Source organism: Talpa occidentalis, unplaced genomic scaffold, assembly GCF_014898055.3.
Source record: "Talpa occidentalis isolate TD23 unplaced genomic scaffold, MPIMG_talOcc4v2.1 talOcc4.12, whole genome shotgun sequence".
NCBI lineage: Eukaryota > Metazoa > Chordata > Mammalia > Eulipotyphla > Talpidae > Talpa > Talpa occidentalis.
The window spans coordinates 32,069,007-32,091,520 of NW_023601212.1; the positions used below are offsets into that span (position 1 = coordinate 32,069,007).

The 22,514-nt window shown below is 43.5% G+C and overlaps 1 protein-coding gene across 1 annotated transcript; it reads left to right on the plus strand.

Annotated features, from left to right (window-relative positions):
- Window positions 1-18: 18 nt before the first annotated feature.
- Window positions 19-16,489, plus strand: ACAD8 (acyl-CoA dehydrogenase family member 8). Its single transcript, XM_037505654.2, has 11 exons — window positions 19-196; window positions 5,282-5,382; window positions 5,813-5,982; window positions 6,607-6,716; window positions 7,124-7,200; window positions 7,604-7,741; window positions 11,582-11,717; window positions 11,815-11,912; window positions 12,275-12,427; window positions 13,318-13,420; window positions 15,651-16,489. Exons 1-11 carry the CDS (start codon window positions 88-90, stop codon window positions 15,701-15,703), a joined length of 1,248 nt encoding a protein of 415 aa, XP_037361551.1. The 5' UTR covers window positions 19-87; the 3' UTR covers window positions 15,704-16,489.
- Window positions 16,490-22,514: the final 6,025 nt, after the last annotated feature.

The window sequence follows — 22,514 nt, forward strand, 5'->3', positions numbered from 1 at the left end:
AGTGCGGGACGGGCTGGGAGGTCGAGCTAGTAGTTTGAGCGCCGCCGAGGTCAAGGGCTCTCAGACCCTAAGGAAGCTGGAGCGAGTATGCTGCGGAGCGGTTACCTGCTTTTGGGAGCGCAGCTCGGCCGCTTACGCGGTGGTCTCCGGGTTCCAGCCGAGAAAGGCCGCCGAAGCTTGACCTCCTGCATCGATCGTAAGGCTCGCCCCTAGGGTGCACGTGCCCGGGACACGCCAGCGGGTCACGGTCTCTGCGCCCAGGGAGTGCACCGTCCCTCTTCGGTGGTTGACACCAATGTCACCCCAGTCCGGCTTCCCCACTCCAGGCTGTCACCCCGGCCATCACCTCACTCTGGCCCTACCTCCCTCCCGACATAGCTACCCTCGCGAGACTGTTATCCCTGGTCGGTTACCCCCAATCTGTCTACACAGCTGACTTCCCCTGTTTGCTGTCTCTTGGGCCTCGTCTGCTGCTCCTTCACTCCCACACCGTGCCTCAGCCAGGGAAACTTGTGCTCGAGGTCTTCTTCTGGTTCTTAAGTTCTGTTCTTCCTCCTGCCACCTAGATGAGGAAATTTACTCAATGTCTAGTGCGGCCCCTCATTTTTCCGTGGGGAAACTGAAACAGGTACCCATAAAGAGGTAACTGACTTATGAAAGTTGTACCAGTGATAATCTAAGAACCAGAGTTTGCACTCCGGATTCCTTGTTTATTGTCAAATAGAACTGCTGATTCTCTAGTAAAGTTTCTACTTTGGATACATTTAAAGATTCGTATATTATTTAGAGGCTTTGGATTTTTTGCCTTTTACACTTCAGTTGCTAAATAGTTTTTCCTCAACTCATTTGGGCCATTTTTCTATTTTGCTTTACCATGTTAGCGTATGTGTGGTTTAACTCCGGCAAACTTAATGAGGCTTGACTTTTGTTTTATTTTCTTTTGTTATTACAGTTTATGTGTTTTGGTAGCTTCGAGGGTTTTTTCAGTGGCCATGGTTTCTTGTGTATGATTTAATTTTTAACTTGCCTTTTCCACATTATTATCTCCAAACAATGCCTTCTTGTTAGCATTCTCTTTTCTAAAATGGACTTTCTACCTTTAAAAAATGTGTAATTGAAATGTATTTGCTTACCCATATAATTTGCACACAACTATTCCCTATTATTTTCTTAGGATGCAATTAAAATCTTTTTCTTAAACCTTTTGTTCTTTGCACTGCTTGTTTTAAGAAATAGCCATGTACTTTGTCAAATAATAATAACTGTAAACATTTATTGAGCTTTTGCTAGGTCTGAAATTCTGTAGCACTTCGCTAAGACAGTAAGATGTTTACATTATTACCCCTTATGTCATCCTTTCTGTGTATGGACTATTCATCTTTGTAACCCCAGCACTGCTCCATAGTAGATATTCAATAAATATTCTTTTGTGTATGATCTTTGAGTTATGATCTACAGGAGCAAAATTGTGCAAATAAGTGACCTGACTCCTGTTCCTGGGTACCATGAATTATTAATCCCTATTCTTGAGAGTAAGAACCAATCTGGGTTTTTGGCTTCTCAGGATAGCCTAGTTAGTCCTCCCAGGTATTCATTGCTGAGTTACCTGTTTTAATGAGAGTCCTGATACAGACAGTGCTTTGTCTTGGTTCATACACCTGGTGAGTTATGTTTTGTTTTTATTAAAGATTGATTTATTTATGCATACAAGAACTGGGGTACAGACCAGAGGTGGCGGGGGTGAGAGGATTCACCAGAGACAGAGCAGGGAACAAAACAGGCAGGCTGACTGAAATAACACTGCTGAGGGGAGCAACCGGTGAGACAGGCTAGGTCTGTTGCACCATGTGGGTTGCTCCCAGGCCAGCCGAGGATTGAACTTGTGCTGCAGATGCTGTATATAGCTTCATAGTGCTGTGCTTAACCCCTTGTGCCACAAGGGAGGCCCCACCTGGTGAGTTTTGATGCCCAGGTCTGTCCCAGAGAAGCAGACTCTGCCACCCTGTCCTTGTTCTCTAGTGGAAGGAATGTGCATCACTCTTCAGGCACTGAGATAAGTTGTTGTCCAGAGTGGTTCCATAGTCTTCCTTTAGTGTTCGTTAGCTTCACCCCATAATGACCAGGTTTTTAGCACTGAAGGATGAAGCCTTAGGAGGTAATATAGAACCCTGCATTTCCTTTATTCTCTTAACATTTTTATAGCTAACTATGAACCTCAATCTTCACCACCACCAAGTATAGGCATTGTGTTTTTTTCTTTGTGCACCTGAGGCAGGTGGTCCTTTCAAAATGGCAGTACAAAGACACAACAAAAGAGAAATAAGTGCAAAAAATATAAATCTGGGCCTCCCTGGTGGTGCAGGCAGTTGAGTACCACACTGTGAAGATGTCTGCAGCCTCTGCAATGCGGGTTCGATCCTGGCTGGCCAGCGAGGGTGCCACATGAGAATCCCACATGGTGGGGCAGACCTCTCTTGTCTTGTCCGCTGCTCCCCTCAGCAGTGTATTTCATCAGTCTGCCTGTTCTGTTCCCCGCTCTGTCTCTGGTGAATCCCCTCACCCTCTGGCGCATCTGGCCTGTACCCCAGTTCTTGTACAAAAATAAATAAATCTTAAAAAAAAAAAAAACAAAAAAAGCCATGTGAAAAAAAATATAAATCTGATTTACACTTTACACATTGCAGAACCTGTGGTTGGGTGCTAGTTCCCAAGATTTATGGTTTTATTCTTTTTTTTTTTTAAAGTCTGGGGTACAGGCCAGATGCGCGGGAGGGTGAGAGGATTCACCAGAGACAGAGTGGGGAACAGAACAGGCAGACTGACGAAATACACTGCTGAGGGGAGCAGCAGGCAAAACAGGAGAGGTCTGCCGCGCATGTGGGACCCTCACTGGCTGGCCGGGATCGGGATCGAACCAGCAGCAGAGGCTGCCGACAGCCTCACAGGTGGCGCTTAATCACCTGCGCCACCAAGGGAGGCCATATAGTCTTATTCTTGTCTAAATTCTTTATCCTCAGGAGGTGGTTTTTCACAGGAGTCCTGCCTAGGTTTTTTACCTCTCGCTTGAAATCTGTTGTTATTTTGCAAAACATGAACCATATTTTATTTTATTTATTTATTTTTAAAGATTTATTTATTTATACAAGCACTGGGTACAGTTAGAAGCTCAGGAGAGTGAGAGAATTCACCAGAGCCAGAGTGGGGAGCAGAACAGGCAGATTGACGAAGTACACTGCTGAGGGGAGCAGCAGGCAGCAGGAGAGGTCTGCGCGCCATGCGGGACCCTCACTGGATGCCAGGGATCGAATTGGCGCTGTAGAGGCTGCGGGCAGCTTCGCAGCCCAGCGCTCGACCGCTGTGCCACTGGGGAGGCCCGTGATGAACCATAATTTAGACCTCAGTTAATTACATATTTGACTTACAGCTCTGCTTTCCAATATATTCTTGTTTCTATGTAATTTTTGAAAAAATATATTAAAAACAAAAAGTGTTCATGCCATTAAGATAACTGGCTATTTAAAGAAAATTTGTAAAGTGACGATACAGTTTCTCCCACCATCCAAACAAAGGTAAGAGTGTTCCTATAAAACCTGTCATAAGCTGAAAAGAAGCAATTACCACTAATTTATATGAATTTTTTTTTAGCACTTCCAGACCCAAAAGACAATCTCCCTAATACTAATTAACACAAAACCCCTAAAATCACACTAACATATAATAAAGCAGGGATAATATGACAAATACATATCAGAGCTGGATGTGAAGCTTGGCAGGGTCTCACTGCCTCCTTGGGGTGCACACTGCCTCTGGAATAGCTGCTGCAAGACCAACGCTGATAAATAAACCAATGTCATGTTCACTTTTTGCCTTTTGTCATAAAAGTATAAATCCTACTCAGATTTCTTTTGGTTATCAAAAATAGGTACTAATACAGGCCCTTAGTAAAATCAAAGGGGCATATGGTGAACTTTCAAAAAGCAGGGGATAACTAAATTGTGAATTGAATAATCACTCTGTAGAGAGATAGTAGACATTTTTCTCCTGAGGAGAAATGTTATCAAGGAATGTCTGAACTTGCCAAGTGAATGAGCTTATTACAGGATCTTTTCCTTAATTTAGAAGGTAAGTCAAAGTACACTTAGCTCCTTTCCCAATTGATTTTTTTAAAAATGAATATGTTGGGCCTCCCCTGGTGGCGCAGGCAGTTGAGCGCCGCACTGTGAAGCTGTCCGCAGCCTCTGCAGTGCTGGTTCGATCCCGGCCAGCCAGCGAGTGTCCCACATGGTGCTGCAGACCTTTCCTGTCTTGCCTGCTGCTCCCCTCAGCAGTGTATTTCGTCAGTCTGCCTGTTCTGTTCCCCATTCTGTCACCCTACTGCGCATCTGGTCTGTACCCCAGATCTTGTATAAATAAATAAATATATTAAAAAAAATAAAAATGAATATGTTGATGGACAGCTATTAGTAGATTCACATAGATAGGGAAGGAGTTGTCCAGGATATCAATACAGAAAAGGTAGGACATCATACAGGGAAAAAAAAAAAAAACACAAAATATTTACCATCATTTGATGGTTCATGTGTGTTTATTTTTAATGTGGATTTATGAAGTAGAAGAGATAAAATGTATTGAAAGAGTAAGTACCCAGAGCATAAATGAAATTAGCCAATTCCTTTGGGAGTAAAGGAGAAAGGAAAAAGGTGGTATATCAGAAGATTCTTACTGATGGGTGTTGCCATTCTCTGGACTTTAAAGCCTGCGCTGTGAATGGGAAACCCTGCAGAGATCCTCTGTCCCAGGTGCATGGTGCCTCCTCTTTTCAGTACTCTTCCTTGCACCCTGTCCTGGAATTGAGTACACACCATTTGGACCCATAGCTTCTTTTTTTTTAAAGGTTTTTTTTTTTTTTCACATTGTTGTAACCCCCATAGTTCTCATGCCACCATATCAACCACTAACCACCACCATATTCCCTTGTGTTCTTCTCTCCCCTATTTTGCGCCCCCCACCTCCCCCTCCCTTGCTGTATGCCTCAGATCTATGGCCAGCTTGCTGGTTTTGGCTTTTTCTTAACCTTTTTTTTTGGTTTCTGTATATGCCACCTATAAGTGAGGCCATCTAATAGTTATCTTTTCCCTTCTGACTTATTTTGGCTAGTACAATCCCTTCTAGCTCCGTCCATGTTGCCACAAATGGCATGAGGTTTTTTTCTTTTGATTGCTGAGTAATACTCCATTGTGTAAAAAAACTGCAGCTTTTTGATTAGTCTGTTGACCCACAGCTTCTGTAGGACTAAATGAAGAGCAGAAAGAATTTCAGAAAGTGGCCTTTGACTTCGCTGCCCAGGAGATGGCACCAAATATGGCAGAGTGGGACCAGAAGGTAGGAGTTTTCTTTGTGGCTTGTAAGTCCCAACCGATACCTCATTTGATGATCCTTCTCTTTATCTCCTGATCATCCAAATTCTTCAATGTTTAATCTCCACTTACAACCCTTACTGCAAATGAGAATACTGGTAATTGCCTGATTCCTTTCATAGGAAGCATCCTCATCATCTTGTAAATACCTTTAAAAAAAATTGCACAAAGATTTGGATACTTAAAACCAAAAAAACTCTGTTGATATACAAAAAAACTTCAATGCTGAAAAACTAGTCCTTGGAGAATGTATGTAAACTGCTACCACATAGATGACAGGCATATTAAGAAACTCCCTACACTCTTCCAAATGCAAGCATGCTAAGCTTTCACTGTGCCCTTTACAAAAGAGTCCATCTGTGAATTCTAGTGACCCCACTCTCTTTTGTACATAGGAGCTCTTCCCAGTGGATGTGATGCGGAAGGCAGCCCAGCTAGGCTTTGGGGGGGTCTACGTACGAACCGATGTAGGTGGTTCTGGACTGTCACGGCTTGATACCTCTGTCATCTTTGAAGCCTTGGCTACAGGCTGCACCAGCACCACAGCATACATAAGCATCCACAAGTAAGTGCCAAGCGTGGAAAGCACAATGAAATGCTCATGATGTGGGTTGACTAGGAAATTTCAGATAAATAGGGAATTTGTCTTTCAGGTTAATTACTCTTGGAGAACTAGACTATTAAACGTTCATACCGGTTCTGTTGCCACCTGTGGATGTGAATCTATTGTCTTGTCTTAGAGAATCACAGCTGCCAGCCTTCTCCCTGCTCTTAGATGGAGCTGGTGCCAGACAGACTTCTCCAATAGAGTGGGCAAGGCCCTGGTTCCTGGTCCCCTTTTCCATGACCCAAAGATGGCTAACCCTCTGGTTGTTTGGGATAGTACTTAAAATACCCTGATTTGCAGGGAGCTCATTTAGAAACTAACTAGAAGTAGCATGAATATCCCCATGGGAAATGCCATGGCGTGGTTATGTCTATCCAGTTTATGTTCCAGGAATGCATTTTGAACCAGGCCTTTCCTTTAATATTGAAATCTTCTCAATTGTGACTTTTCCCTTCCCACTCTCTCATCCTTCACTCTGCTTCACTGCTTTTGTTCTCTTTTTTCTCTCCTCCCCTCTCAAATTTCCTGTTCTTTTTTGTCTTTATTTTTGTCAATGTTTTTTCTTCTTGGTGTACCTGTCAGCATGTGTGTCTGGATGATTGACACCTTTGGAAATGAGGAACAGAGACACAAATTTTGCCCACCTCTCTGTACCATGGAGAAGTTTGCTTCCTACTGCCTCACTGAACCAGGTGGGTTTGCCAAACCACAGGCCAGATGTCGCAAGAGTGGTTACTCTGAATTCACTGAGCTTTGCCTAGTCTGTTGATATACACAGTGATGGCTCACCAAGAAGTTTGCTTATGGAGTAACAGTCTGACCTGAAGACACAAGATTGAGAGGACTCTAGGGCAGAGGTTCTATAGAGCACAAACCAAAACTTCTTTGCACTGTAGGCTGACATGTTGGGAGACAGAAAATGGTGTGCTTGCTCTAGGTGATTTTCACCAAGTACAAAGAATCCTTCGCCCATTTGGATTTTAAAGGCTCAGACTCCGAAATGTTTGTATAAGGAAAGAGCTTTTAAATTAAACCCTTAATTTCACTGACTTTCTCCCCCCTTCAACTACCCCTTCTGCTTCCTTTGATCGTGCCGTAGGAAGTGGGAGTGATGCTGCGTCCCTTTTGACCTCAGCTAAACGACAAGGAGATCATTACATCCTCAATGGCTCCAAGGTACCAGCATAACTTCCCTCCCAGAAACACTGGGAGATTGTTCCCATATTCCTGATGATTTTGTCTGGATTCTTTCTATTGGCAAGTTGATATTCCCATAGGATTTGTACATGTGGGGAAGAACCTTTGACCCATTTCACTTTGTTCACCTTTACTGTTTTATCTATGTTGATCAGATTCCAGATAATTTCATTCATTTTTGTCTATGGCTCTTACAGTCTCATCAGCTAGACCCCTGATGCTCCAGTCAGTATAGGTTCCCCCTTCCCCTTAGCTTAGCTTCCTTATGCCATTATACTCTTAGTGTCCTGTGGTTGGGGAGAATCAGTTGTTTTCCCAGATGTCAGGCTCTGATAACGGGTACATCCCCTGATCACTGTGCACTTCCTCTCCATCCCCTCAGGCCTTCATCAGTGGTGGAGGTGAGTCAGACACCTATGTGGTCATGTGCAGAACAGGAGGACCTGGTCCCAAAGGCATCACATGCATAGTTGTTGAGAAAGGAACCCCTGGCCTTTCCTTTGGCAAGAAGGAAAAAAAGGTAATTGACTATTGGATGAAGCAATTTAAGTTCTGAAACTCTGCCAGACCAGCTCCTGCTCTATTTCAAGTAATAGGTTTGCAGACTTGCTAACTTGCCTTGGGAACAATTGCTTCTCTGAGGATTTTAGCAGAAGCATATGACATAGGATAGTTAAAGAAACACTAGACCCCTGGCAGAAGTGGCAGGGTTTGTGAATCGGTACCACAAGTGGCCTATGGTTTTAGTGTAAGGGATTTCTCTGCCATCTTTCCTGCCTCCACTATCACCTGTATTTCTTATCTAGCTTCTAATTTTGATGTACTCTGTTATTCCAGTAAGAAATAGTTTTAGAGGATCTGGTGTTGACCAAAAGTCTCAGTAATAAAAACATATGAGCCACTTTTCCCCTTTAAATAAAATCAAAGTCAAACTCATTGTAGATGATTGTGGGTAATCAGTAATGTGAGAGGGAGAGTGTTTCCATAGGGACTTTCAGTAAGACATTTCTAGAACTAAGACATCCCATAGCCATACCATGACCAGCAGAACTGTGATACTATAACTGTAACTGGTGATAAGGGTAAGACCAATCAGATTTGTTAGGCCAAATGAGCAGAACTGTCATCTCCCCCTAACATGCGTGGTGATAGTCAAGACTTTGGGGTAGAAGTCAAGTAATGACATGATCTTTAAATATACTTCTCCTTTCATAGCTCCTAGGGCTTCCCTGCACAACCCTTACTAATCCTTTGGAACTCCTTTGCCAAGGAGTGACGAGTTTTAGTGCCACCTATCTTTTATAGCACAGCAGTTATTTACTAGGAACCTACTGTATACAGAGCCTCATGCAGCTCGGGGCGGGGGGGGACCTAATGACTCCTAACCTTGTTTAGAATTATAAGACATATGGTGTCTTATGTAAATAAGACATACAGGCCATGTATGTAATATGCAATATATGTAGCTCTAGGGTTTCTTAATCCTAGGAATGGCAGTTTGGAGTTATAAGACATAAACTGATTTAACTAGTCTGAGACCTAACTCATAGGGGTAAAGTTACTGACTCAGTTGTTTGTGCTAAAGAAAGTGGTGGTTGTTTTAGTTCACATTGGTAGTATCCATCTCAATATTGGAATCTGTTGACTTAACAACAAGCTTAGTACCTGGAGAATAATAGCAAATAAGTTCTATGAACAAATTAAACTCATTTTTCCTTTCTCTGCTCTCCCTTTTAAGCATATTTTTTTTTATTTCATGTCTTTGTTTTCTTTTTTAATAGTTTTGTTTTAGATATTTATTAATGAAAGGGAAATTGGAAACGTCTATCTTTTCGTTCATTACATAGCTAGTGAGTGCTCTCTGTGTGCCAGGAACTTCTGGGTAACGGGACTGGGCAGTGACCAAGAAAGGTGTCCTCTGATATTTACATTTTGATGTAATGGTGTACTGCTCCATGAATAAACAAGGAACTTCTGTTAGTATCTCAGTGCTAAGATGGAAGTAAAAGGGGAAATGATTTGACACTGATTAGGAGAGCTTCATCAGATAAGAATCAACTCTGAGGTCATGGTGCCTGAAATGAAATCTGAAGTATTAGGAACCAACTGTGAGAAGAATTCTGGGCAGAAATGCAGATACAAGGGGCCCGAGGAAGAAAAAACATCACTTGACTTGGAGAGGTACCTACTGGTACAGAGCCTCATGCGGCTCCTACGGTGTACATAAGTCACTCCTAATCTTGTTTGGAATTATAAGACACCCTTAGGCCAGGGTGTGGAGTTACCCATTGATTCTCGTGGTTGGCTTGGCTTTTGTGGTGGTGACCCAAGCAGCTTGCCTGTCTCCTGCTCCATGGCACTGTTTCCCCCAGGCCTATGCTTTGACTTGGCATATTTCATACATTATTTAGCTGAAAGTTGTAAACCACTGGTTACACATTAACTTTATGAGAAAGTAATGAGGATCTTGCTATATCTTGGGCTAAGTTGTTAAATATTTTATATAGAATGAGTTTTTTCATGAAAGGAGTGGAAGTGAGGACTCTTGGAAGGAAGTGTGGAGATATGGTGGGATGGAAGACAAGACTGGTGGAAGGCATGGACTTTGTAGTGGTCAGTGATGCAGGGCCTTCAGACAGGGAGAGGGGTCATCTGTTCTCACTGGCTGGGCTTCCCCCTAGGGACTCTGACAGGATCAGGAAAAGAATTCTCTCTGCGTTGGGGACAACACTAATTTTCACATGCTGGATGAGATGGTAGAAATTAAGAGGTAGCAACCCTTTGTATCTGGTTCTTTTATAATTAGATTTTGTTAACTTCATTCCATTCTTGCTTTTAGGTGTCCATATTCTAGTTGGAGAGGTAAGTTCCCAGGCCATTACAGTTGACCCTTGAACAATGCTGGGTTCCCGGTGCCAAACACTGCCCTACCCTCTCAGTGGGAGATACACGTATAACTAAACTTGGCCCTATATATCTGTGGCTTCAACATCTGGAAATTCAACCAGCTGACATCCAAAGTGGATTGAATCTGTGATTGTTGAACCTGTGGGTAGAAAAAAATCCATCACTTTACAGTAGACCCCTACAGTCAAACTCATTTTGTTCAAGGGCCAATAGTGTTGGGAAGTTTTAGGCTTATGGTAGAGACTGTGGGAGCCTAATAGAGAACAAGAGCAGTGTTGGCTCAAGTGACTGGGGACACCTGGGTGTTACATCTGAGATGTTGATGGGGGATGGAGGCTGGGCAGTGTTGCCCTTGGAGGGAGAAGAATAAGCAAAGTGGGGTTAAAAACCTCAATGACAGAGCATGCAGATCATTTTGACTGGAGGTGAGAACACTTACAGGTGATTAATAAAAAAAGACTCAGGGGAAGATGTGGGCCAAATTTTTAGAACTTAAAAGGCCAAAGAATCAAATTTCTCTTACCCCCCATAAGGAGTGATTGAATGAGCTGTATCAGGAAATGGTAGCACTGTGAAGGCAGTAGTGTTTTCAGAGCAATAGGCAGCTGGAAGATTTCAGATAGTCCAGACGTTTTTAAAGTCTGGCCCACCAAGCCTCAAGGTTCTCTGAAGCCTTGGAATACTTGGAAGAGGAGATGAAGTGGGTCAAGCAGTGAGGGTCTTAATGTACTTATGTAGGAAACCTGGAGTAAGATTATTTAAAGATAGTGTCTGTGGTTTTCTAGTGCAGCTCCCTTCCATACAGCAGAACCAAGGCCACACAGCAGCCAGGTGACTTGTTCAAAGACACAGATTACACTGACCTATCAGTTCAGGGGTGTCTGGGTGAGCCAACTCCCTGAGAAAAACAAAGCAATAAAACCCTCATGTGTAGTATTTGCCAGTTTCTGTGGTATAAATACTCCCACCATAGCTGACTTCAGGCTATGTGCTATCATGGGGGTGCCAGGTTAGGAAAAGATGTGTGTAACTAGAACCCAGGAGCTGTGCCACCTTGTCCCTGGATCTTCCTGCAGCTCCTGCACGGCAGGCATTGCCACTGTGAACGCTGCTTCTGTCATCTGGTGGCAGCACCTCCCAAGAACACTCAGCTTTTTAAGGGTTATAGCGTCCTTATATAAAGACAGTCTTTATATTGCATGTGTTTTCTGTGAAAGAGTGTGCTCAGGCATCAGGACTGTCCTAGTCCTAAAACACTGTGAAAAGTTTATGGACAGGTTTTTCTGTGTGTTGGCAAGTGCTCACATCTGAACTTTTCATTTTCCCTCATTTTAAGTTCTCAGGGTCTCAGTCCCAGGCTGAGGGAACTTCTGTGCTTCATAGGCTCTCAGCCACCAAAAGCACCCCAAATGATGAAGGGCCGTGCAGTCATTCAGTCCCTGATTTTTGCCAGGTCGGGTGGAACTCACAGCCAACCCGAGCTGTGATCTTTGAAGACTGTGCTGTCCCTGTGGCCAACAGAATTGGGGACGAGGGGCAGGGCTTCCTCATTGCCATGAAAGGATTGAATGGAGGCCGGATCAATGTTGGTGAGGACTTGAAGGGCAGGGTAAGGGAGGCTGTGGGCCCAGGTAGCGAAAGGCCCTGCCCTGGCTGAATTGACATGTCGGCACTCTTCTTTTCTAGCTTCCTGCTCTTTGGGGGCTGCTCACGCTTCCGTTGTCCTCACCAGAGACCACCTAAATGTCCGGAAGCAGTTTGGAGAGCCTCTAGCTAGTAGCCAGGTAACTAACTGCCCAGGGGGCTGCATTTGCCCTTCACCCCACATGACTCCTGCTGTATAGACCCATTCTCTGAGAGTGAGGCTGAGGACTTGTGTGGAATTCTGCCCCCATCTTAGCCAGAAGCTCTGCTCTATTTCTATCTGTAGTCTTTTAGAGAGGAAAATTATTTTGAAGTGCAGAGCAAGACAGGTGGACTTAGAACATAAGGATAATGCACCTTCTCAATAGACGAGGCAGGAGACTTTAAAGTTTGGGGTCAGGTAGACAAAGTGCCTTATCTGAGCTCTTTTATGAGGGCCTATGTCAGGTGCTGGTGTAAACTGGGCTGTTTACTCTGGTTCTCTTCTCCCCTCTTGCTGTAGTACCTGCAATTCAAACTGGCTGACATGGCAACAAGGCTGGTGGCCTCACGGCTGATGATCCGCAACGCTGCGGTGGCTCTACAGGAGGAGCGGGAGGATGCAGTGGTGCTGTGCTCCATGGCTAAGCTCTTTGCTACGGATGAATGCTTTACTGTAAGGGATGGTGCCCTTGGCTTGCCAGAGGGCACCTGCTAGGTCCAGGGTGTCAAAAGTCAACTGGGAGTCATCAGGAATGTCCTGGGGCTAAAGGTTATTAACTTTTGAGAGGACCATGTGGAAACTCCTATAGCTGGCTTTTTATTTTCTCCAGTTCAGTACATACTACATTCTGTCACTATGGTTTGCCTGTGTTCTAGTGAGACACTCACTTTGAAAGGTTCAGAGCGGCTTTGCCTGCTTTGAATTTAGCATTCTGCGGCGCTTATCCGTTTAAAGGGCAGAGCCAGATCAACCTTTGAGCTACTTTGCCACTAGATGGCAGCTTAGCTTCATATAATCTCAGCTGGTGTGGTTGTGGGCAACCTCTCCCCTGCAGGTAATAAGCAAGAAATGCCGGGGTCTGGTGAGGACTGACTAGTCTAGTCCCACGTGGTCTCTGACCACATTAAACACAGAGCCCCTCTTTGTTTTTTTTTTTTTTAATGACTTATTTATTTATGCATACAAGAACTGGGGTACAGGCTAGAGGTATGGGGGATGAGAGGATTCACCAGAGACATAGGAAACAGAATAAGCAGATCTACTGAAATATACTGCTGAGGGGAGCAGGTGATACAGGAGAGATCTGCTGTGCCATGTGGGTAGCTCCCTAGCCAGCTGGGGATCAAACTCATGCTGCAGAAGCTGCGGACAACTTCACAGTGCTGTGCTTAACCCCTTGCACCACCGGGGAGGCCCCAGAGCCCCTCTTTGGACTTGCCTGGTTATCCGTAGGTTTTCCTCCTCCTATTGGTTTATGGCAGCTGATAGATTGGGGGCTGGGGTGGAGAGAAGCCACTTGTTCTTCATGAAATCAAAGCAATCCAGTTGCTGTCTCCCTGCAGATCTGCAACCAGGCTTTACAGATGCACGGAGGCTATGGCTACCTGAAAGACTATGCTGTTCAGCAGTATGTGCGGGACTCCCGGGTCCATCAAATCCTGGAAGGTAAAAATTACCAGAGGTGATTGTTTTTTTCATAACGCTTATAGGAGCACCACCTGCCCAGCCTCCTTGTCCCCATGCTGACTGGTTCTCAGGGTCACAGCAGGCCCTGTGTGTCTCTGACTGCCTCCTTCTGATCCTGCCCTGGGAGAGCCTGCCAGCCCATCCAAACAGCACTAGCCTGAGAGTCAGTGGTTCTTCTTGGTCTCCCTGGGCAAGTCACTGCATCACTCTGCTTCTGCTCTTTCTCTTATAAATTTTAGAGAAGGCTCAAACTGAGATAATATATGAGAAAACATTTTGGAAATGACAGCAGTACTATTTCTTACTGGTCTAAAATGTTTGGACCTCAGGGATCCCATAACTTCCGTGCAGTAATTCACAGGGCAAATGTGAGACAATTCAATCACTAGCAACTCTACAAATTGTCAGCCAGATGGGCAAGAAGGCATCTCTGTCAATACTGCTAATGGATTTTTCAGCAGAGCAAACCACCGGCTGATGAGTGTCTCTTGGTCAACACAGACATTTGGGCCTGGAAGTGTGTAAATGCCTGGAATCGGGCTCAGGCCAAGCTCCTCCACTTTCCCCTCCAGCATGGACTCTACTTCAGCAAGCGAGGGCCACTGGGGTGGTGGCACTGTAGGAAAAGCAGATGGCTCAGAGGCTTGGCTCAGTGACTTTCGGTGAAGTAATGTGGGGCTGCTTTAAGCGCGTAGGAATACCTGTGAACAGTGGGCTCCTGGCCAGCCTCAAGCATCCTTGTCAAACCTGAGCCCAGGTTAGATCTAGGGCCTTATGAAAATGGACTGCTGGGCCTCAGCCCCAGAGTTTTTGACTTTATGGGTCTTGGGTCTCAGGTGGGCCTGAGACTTTGTATCTCTGACAAGTTTTCAAGTGAGCTGCTTTCGAGGAGCGGTCTGCTGCAAACTACTCCCGAGCCCCCCGTAAATTTAGGATCTTGCTTGCTCGCATGCAAGTGAAATTTTCCTCAGTCAGGTTCCTTCCATTACTTCTGCAGGGATTTTCCTAGTGCAGCAGCTATGAGTGCAGGCTACTCACTTTCATTCTAACTCTGTCTTTCAACCTCGTTAGAATAAATGGCAAACCAGATATGTTTATTTTAGGCCGTACTATCCCCCCTATGTCTAGAAAAAAATGGGCACTGGTCTTTATCACTTTGTTTCATCATGGACTTGGTTATTGGATAAATCTGAAATTTTAGATTTGATTTTATTTGAGATATGTGACTTCTCATTCCTCACAGGGAAGGGTGTCATAATTCCTTTTGCTTTAAAGGTCACTGTAAAAATGAAACAAACAATCCACCTCCTTCTTTTAGGGAAGTTGTTTTTGTTTTTTAAAATTCCGTTTTCTGATTACCAAAGAAATTTGGTATATTTATTGTTGAAAACTTGTAAGGTATTAAAAAGTAAGAAAAATCATTTTGTTTCTATATCCAGAATTATTATTTTATTTTGTTTTTTAAAGATTTTATTTATTTTTGTGTAGAAGAACTGGGGTGTATGCTAGAGGTGCAAGGTGGGTGAGAGTATTCACCAGAGACAAAGTAAGGGGCAGAACAGGTGGATCTACTGAAATACACTGCTGAGGGGAGCAGTGGGCAAGACAGGAGAGGTCTGCTACGCCATATGTGGATCAGCTCCCTGGGTAGGGAATCGAACTCAGGCCCTTACAGTGGAAGTGCTGAGACTTAACCCTACCAGGGAGGCCCTAGAATTAATATTTTGTATACCTTTTCTATTTAAGTTCAAAAATATCTCCTCTTGGGTTTTTTTCTGTGCTTTTGTAGGTACATCTTCTTAAATTATGCCATATGTGCTATATTTTATGTTTAACTTTTTAAAAACCCAATATAAGCATTTTCTTAAATAATATATTAACATATATCCAACATATCCAAACTATTTTTATTTGAAAATGTCATCCATATAAAAAATATATCAATAAGATATGTCTTTTTTTAAATGTCGTATTTGATGTCTAATGTGGAAAAGAGGTTTTTCAAAAAGTAAATTAATTTCTTACTTCCTGACATCTTTCTGCATGTTAGAGAAGCATCTGTGAAAATCCTTACCCTTGAAGGGGTCGAAGCAGTGGCTGTGGTTGATCTCCACAGCTACCTGGAGCTGGGCTGGGAGCACCTGGTCTAGTACTCAACTGAGCGCGGCTTAGCAGATACTAAAACCTTCACTCTTTCTCCTGCATGTAGGTAGCAACGAAGTGATGAGGATGTTGGTCTCTCGAAGCCTGCTACAGGAGTAGCCCCAGACCTCATGTGACACTTTGTGTGCAGCTCTAGTCAGTGTGAGTGGTTCCACGTGGACTGTTCTGTCACAGAGGAATCATGGATTAGATGGAAGGGTTGAACTCTTCCGGGCGAACCTTCCCTCTATCTTTGCAGCAGCATAAGCTCCAGGACAGGGCAGAGTCCTCAGTAGAACTGGATGAAATATCTGACTGATATCACACAAAGGCATACTACCTTGTTATCCTACTTCAGAAAGGCCACCAGTGAAGATTTACCACCAAACCAAAGTCCTATTTTGGATGTACATTGTCTTGATTTGTCTACATTTTGTTGGTACGAGTCCCTCTTCCAGGAGTCGGGATACTTCCTTTGTGGGTTGTAAAGCAAAGGGATGGGACAGGAGAGCGGAGAGCCATGGTCTATCTTTCTCTGTCCTCTGTTCCTCAGCTCTCACATTGCAGAATTTGTCAGACACACTTCCGCTATAGCACTCCTCTGACTGAAATCATGATAAAATGAGTCTTGGGAACTTCCACTCCTAAGCAGTGATGTAGGATATGTCTCCATTTCTGGACCACCTGAATATCAAGGGATGAGATTATTTGGAACTTTGAATATTTGTTGTTGTTTCATTTGTGGAAGCTGTGGTCTGGGAATGGTATTCAGAGATTCTATGCAATCCTTCCTGATCAGAACTTTGAGTATATTTTCTTCTGAGTTTTTGTTTTCAGTTTTGAAGTTAGTTCTCTTTTTAAATATTTTTAATCACAGCATTGATAAATAAAATCTATTCTCTACAATGTCAATGAAAGTTGTTTTTATTTTATCTTTTTTTTTTTAAAGATTTATTTATTTATACAAGAACCGGGGTACAGACCAGATGCGTGGGAGGGTGAGAGGATTCACCAGAGACAGAGCGGGGAACAGAACAGGCAGAATGACCGAAGAACACTGCTTAGGGGAGCAGTGGGCGAGACAGGAGAGGTCTGCCATGCCATGTGGGACCCTAGCTGGCCAGCCGGGATTGAACGGGTGCTGCAGAGACTACGGACAGCTTCACAGCGTGGTGTTCAACCACCTGCGCCACCAGGGGAGGCCCTATTTTATCTTTCTAACTAAACCTTTATAGGAATTAAATTTTTTAAATTAAACATTTAACTAGATTTTGGAAAAATAAAAATCTCTCCTTCACCACACTGACTTAAAAAAAAAATTCCTTAAATTGCTAATAGCTTTACAAACTAAGCATTGTTTGTGATTTATGAAAGAAGGCTTGAAGTGATATTTAAACATGGAGACTTTTTGGATAGCCCTGTTGTAAATGATGGTTACATTACTCCTTGCCCTCATCTCTATAGAGAAAATTAGCCAAGATATTTTTTTTAAAGATTTATTTTTATACAAGAACTGGGGTACAGGCCAGAGGCATGGGAGGGTGAGAGAATTCACTAGAGACAGAGCAGGGAGAAGAACAGGCGGATCTACTGAAATACACTGCTGAGGGGAGCAGTGGGTGAGACAGGAGAGGTCTGCCTCAATCTCCCTGGTTGGCCAGGAATCAAACTGGTGCTGCAGAGGCCGTGGACAGCATAGCGCTGCGCTCAACCCGCTGCACCACCAGGGAGGCCCTATCCAAGATATTTTGTGAACTACAAATCAGTGTTTAGAGACCAAGATATGCATCTTTAGTTACAACAAAGTTTTTTTTAAATGCACTTTCCATGTGAGGAACTGTGTGGGGCATTGTAGGGGACAGGGTACAGAGTACCCTGCAAAGTCTAAGAGATGTTTCTTTCTTCCAAGCCTCATTTTAATAGCTGGAGTTCAAGCTGTATTCCCAGTGCAGCTGTTCATGGCATTGCTGTGGTTCTCCCTTACCCAGCTATAATAATGGCATTTGAGCTTTCTCAAGTATTTGTATAGAGCTATAATAAAAATACACCCCAAGGCAGCCTCCTGGCTACCTTCTCCAATCCTCACCTACACTAAAATCCTGAGCCTCTCAGGAACTCTGGCCTTTCTACAGAAAATCTGGAAGTGCCACTGTTTTCCATTTTGTCTGTAAGCCAGTAAAGGGATATAAAATTCTTCCACCAGACTTTAAGGTTGGCAGAGTCATAAATATATCTGATTTATCTCTTTGTCCTTGGTGCCTCCTGGTATATAGTATAAGCTCAATGATTACTGGACAAATAGAGAAACATAGCAAAAAAGCCATCATCACTAGTGCAAAACTGATGGTAGCTGCTGGCAAATCCCATGCAGGAACAGGCAAGACAACAAGGTCAAAAGTCAACCAAGTGGACACACAAGAACTCAGAGGGACCTGGAGGATGTATGGTTCATGAAAAAGCAAACTCAGAAGGTTATGTACTGTGTGAGCCCACTGGCGTAGCATTCTTAAAACAATGCCGTAATAGGGGTGAAAAACTGGTTAGTGGTGACTGAGAATTAGATGGGGGGGGGGGTCGGAGGGGAGGGAACAATGCAGATAAAGGAAGCCACAAATAGGATATAATTGTGTCAAACTGCACACAGACATGTGAAAATGAGTGTGTGTACAACCGGTGGGATTAGATCGAGTCCCACAGAGTGTGCCAATGTCAGTCTCGTGAAAAAAAAACTTCACAGCATTCCTCAGGGGAAGGCTAAGATTCATAGAACCACGAGTCTCTGAGAAGATTTTAACTTTTTTTTTAAAGATTTAATTTTTATGTATGCAATAGCTGGGGTACAGACCAGAAGTGCTGGAGGGTGAGAGAATTCACCAGAGACAGAGTGGAGAGCAGAACAGGCAGATGGACCAAAAGCACTGCTGAGGGGAGCAGCGTGTGAGACAGGAGAGGTCTGCCATGGCATGTGGGAATCTCCCTAGCTGGCTGGGAATTGAACCTGCGCTGCAGAGGCTGCAGACAGCTTCACAGCGCTGTGCTCAAGAGAGTTTTGTTCTTTCCTACAAGCAATGTTAACCCTCACAGGATTGTGTGTGCCAAGGGCCTGGGTTGTGTTCTTTTCCCTACATCCCTGTGTGATTTCATCTTTTTTTTTTAAACTAATATTATTTATTCATATATGTTTTACATCATTGTTCATTTTTGTACAATATTTGCTTTCTCCTCTCAGACGTAGTCCCTATAGAATTCCCACCACCAATTCACCCGTGCACCATCACCATAGTCCCTTGTGCTCTTCCCTCCCCTGGTTTTTTGATCCCTCTGCCTCTCCCTCCCCTGCAGAACATTTCTGATTTATGGTTACCTGTTAATTTTTGTTGTTGTTATTTTCTTCATCTTTATGACTGAACTTGTTCCCCTTCATTCAGAAGGGCTCCACCTGAGGGAAGTGGTTTCCTAAATTATATATTCACTCAACAAATACTATGGCGACCTAGACTGTGCTGGGTGATATACTAATTGATGAATACTGTCCCTGTTGTCAGAGGCAGATGTGAAAATGCAAACTAAGCAGTCACTTGAATTTTGATAAGGACCATGAAGGAAACAAACACAGGATTGAAGGAAACAAGCACAGGATTGGGAAAGAGACAATGTGTGCGTGGTGGTGGGTGTGAGTTTAGGAGTAGAACAATTTAGGGACAAGACCCAAGGAAGCTGCAATTTGTGGTGGTGCGGAAATTCCAGGTGTGGGTGGTTTCATATGTACTAACCTCAAATCAGCAGAGACTGATGTGAGTGAGGAAGTGAAAGCATAGAAGGACTGTATGGAAATAATGAGAAGAGCGTCAGGAGAAGGACAGGCAGGGACTGAGAATGAGAGGGGCCCGGTGGACGGGGATCACTGGGGCCTGCCAGCCAGAGAGCAGTCTCAGCAATGGTGACTATTAAACAAGTAAGTCATCCAGGATTTTTTTTTTCTTTCTTTCTTTCTTTTTTTTTTAAGATCTACCTATGCATACAAGAACTGGGGTACAGGCCAGGGGCATGGGGGGTGAGAAAATCCACCAGAGACAGAGTAGGGAGCAGAACAGGCAGACTGACTGAGAGGAGCAGCGGATGAGACAGGAGAGGTCTGCCACGCCATGTGGGTAGCTCCCTGGCCAGCTGGGTATGGAACTCGCACTGCAGAGGCTGCGGACAGCTTCACAGTGCTATGCCCAACCCCTTGTGCCACCAGGGAGGCCCCTCCAGGATTTTTTTTTTTTTTAATTGAAGGCCAAGTCAGCGCCTTGTGATCCTCCAGAGGGCTAAGCAGCTCTTGAGGAAGAATTTATTCAATTCATCTGGATTTTTATTTTCAGCATTCAGAAACCCTCAGATGGAATTTTTTTTTTTTTGGTTGTCTGTTTTATGGGCTGAATTCAAATGGAGTATTGTCTCAGATGGAATTTTATAGGGGACAGAGTAAGAGACTCGACCAATGTTTTTTTAAAATTATTGTTTTGTGGAAAGGCAAGACAAAGAGGGCAGGAATGGAGGTTAGAATAAAAGCAGTGTTACTTACTTCCCTATATTTCAATATTCTACTTCTTAAGGGAAGTTGACTTCCCCATTTTGTGTTTTGGATAGCAAGAAAAAGGAGAAAGGAGAACATGCCCCCTAGTTTTCCCTACTGCTGCCTCCCTGTCTCTCCTCTTACTGAGTAGTAGCTCTTGGCCCTACTCACACTTGCCAGCATAACACTCCCCTCAATAGTAAGCTAAAATAAACATCTAAGAGACTTTGTTCCTAAATTGCCTCTTATTGTGAATAATCCAAATATTAAGAGGGTGAGACTTTATTTGCATAATTGCGTAGGTTACATTTATATTTCTTTAAAAAAAGTACGAGGCGTACATGAAGAAATCAAATTGTGAAAAGACATGGAAGAAACTTAAATGCATATTAAGCCAAGAAGGTAACCCGAAAAGGCCACACACCGTATAATTTCAACTATGGGACACTCTGGAGAAGGCAAAATGACAGAGACAATGAAAGACAAGAGGTTGCCTGGATTAGGGGAGCAGGATGGGATGGATTAGGGGAGCAGGATGGGATGGAGTTTCAGGGCTCTGAATATACCCTGGGTGATACCATAATGGTCATTATGTCTTTGACCAATGTACACCAACAAGAGCAAATCCTGACATACAGACTGCAGATGTGGACAATTGGGGATCAAAGCAGGGTCTTGGATTGTAACAATTGTGACATTCTGCTGGGGGATGCTGGTAGTGGAGAGCAGTGGGTTGTGTGTGTGTGTGAAATACCTACCTCTCTCTCAATTTTTCTGTGACTGTAAAACTGCTCCAAAAATTGTCTTTGAAATAGAAAGTGTGCTGTGAGGAAATACTGGGGAGTGTAGGGTTCCCCAGCTCTTCCCAATGAATTCGTTCATAATACCTTGTTTTCTCTGATTTTTTCCTGAGTTGTTGAAGTTGAATCTTTTCAGATATTTATAACTGCTATATCATTGGATAAAATCTACCCAAAATACAAATCTGGTCCTACAAATTGGTTAAGTTTTAAACACTTAACCTTCAATGTTTGTTAAAATTTTGTTAAACTTTTGCGAAAGCAAGTTAAATCTTCCCCTAACACATGTGAACTCCAGAAATAGGTCTTTTCCTTATTATTAAGAATTTGGAAGATTTAGTGACTTTGGAAATTAATAGAACTCAAATTGAAGTTTTTGTGATAAAAGATTTTTATGTAAAACAATTACTTCATAACAAGCATTTACTTTTCCTGGATGGGGGAAGTTGGTTGGGAATAGAAGACTTCTTGATACATACAAATGGTTGTTCTGAGCACTAGCACTTGTATTTTCAACTGGAAAAAATACTTACTTGTTTATTGAAAAAGTGTTGTATGGTGGATCTGTATCCACTTGTTATGGTGTGTGTCGGGGGGGAAAGCTGGGTTAGGAACACAAAAACCTTGAATATACGTTTCTACCCCTCAAATGTTTCTGCCCTGAAGGAACACAGTACATCACTTGCCATCATGAAAGACTAGTCCGGCAACTGGCAGCAGAGCCCTCAGGTCCTGCATGCCACATGCTGCCTCCGTTGATGGCAGCTGCCTATGGGCCACACACTCGCCATGGCTGGGGACCATTGTGGGGAGTTAGTGGGGTAGAAGACAGAGGAAAACCTTATCAGAGCTGAGGCTTCCCCGGGCTCTGTGCTCTCACCTGCCCTGTTGCCCTGGGTTCCTGCTGGATCTGAACTGGAGATAATGTCCTCACTAAAACCAGGTTCTTCCACCCTGATCCCCTACCCCTTAGCCCTATGATTTTTCAGAACCCCTTTCTCTGTCTTGGAACAGGAATTCCGTCTCCTCAAATGCTAGCATGCCCACTCCAGAGATATTTGAGCCCTTCCCCCATTAAAGATGGATGCAAATGTTTTTTAAGATTTGGTAGCTCTATGGACAAATTAGATACACCATAGCCAGTTCCTTTCCAATGCATCAGTTTTTGGCGGGTTCCTCTGCAGTATATACAAACCTGACATCCACCCTGTTTGTGTGGAGAGATTTAGGTGACAGACTCCATATGCTGCTGGCCAAGGCTGATGAAAGTCACCAGACCACTGCTGTTGCCCTGTGCCCGCACCTGCCTCTGGTCCAGTTCTCTGGGCGAGGGACCATGCAGTCCGTTTTGGTCTAGTAGCCACTTTTATTTCTCAGCCCATTTCCCTTAGAAAAAACTGGAGTAGCAATTGTTCTTCATAGCAATGTTCCTGTGCAAAAAGTATTCAGAACATGATTTAGAATTGCCTTTGGCAACTTATTTCCTTTTTTAAAAAATAAATTTTATAGTATTAAAGTTACGTATGTAATTTATTATAAATATTCATTAAGTTTTTAAATGAAAATTATAGCC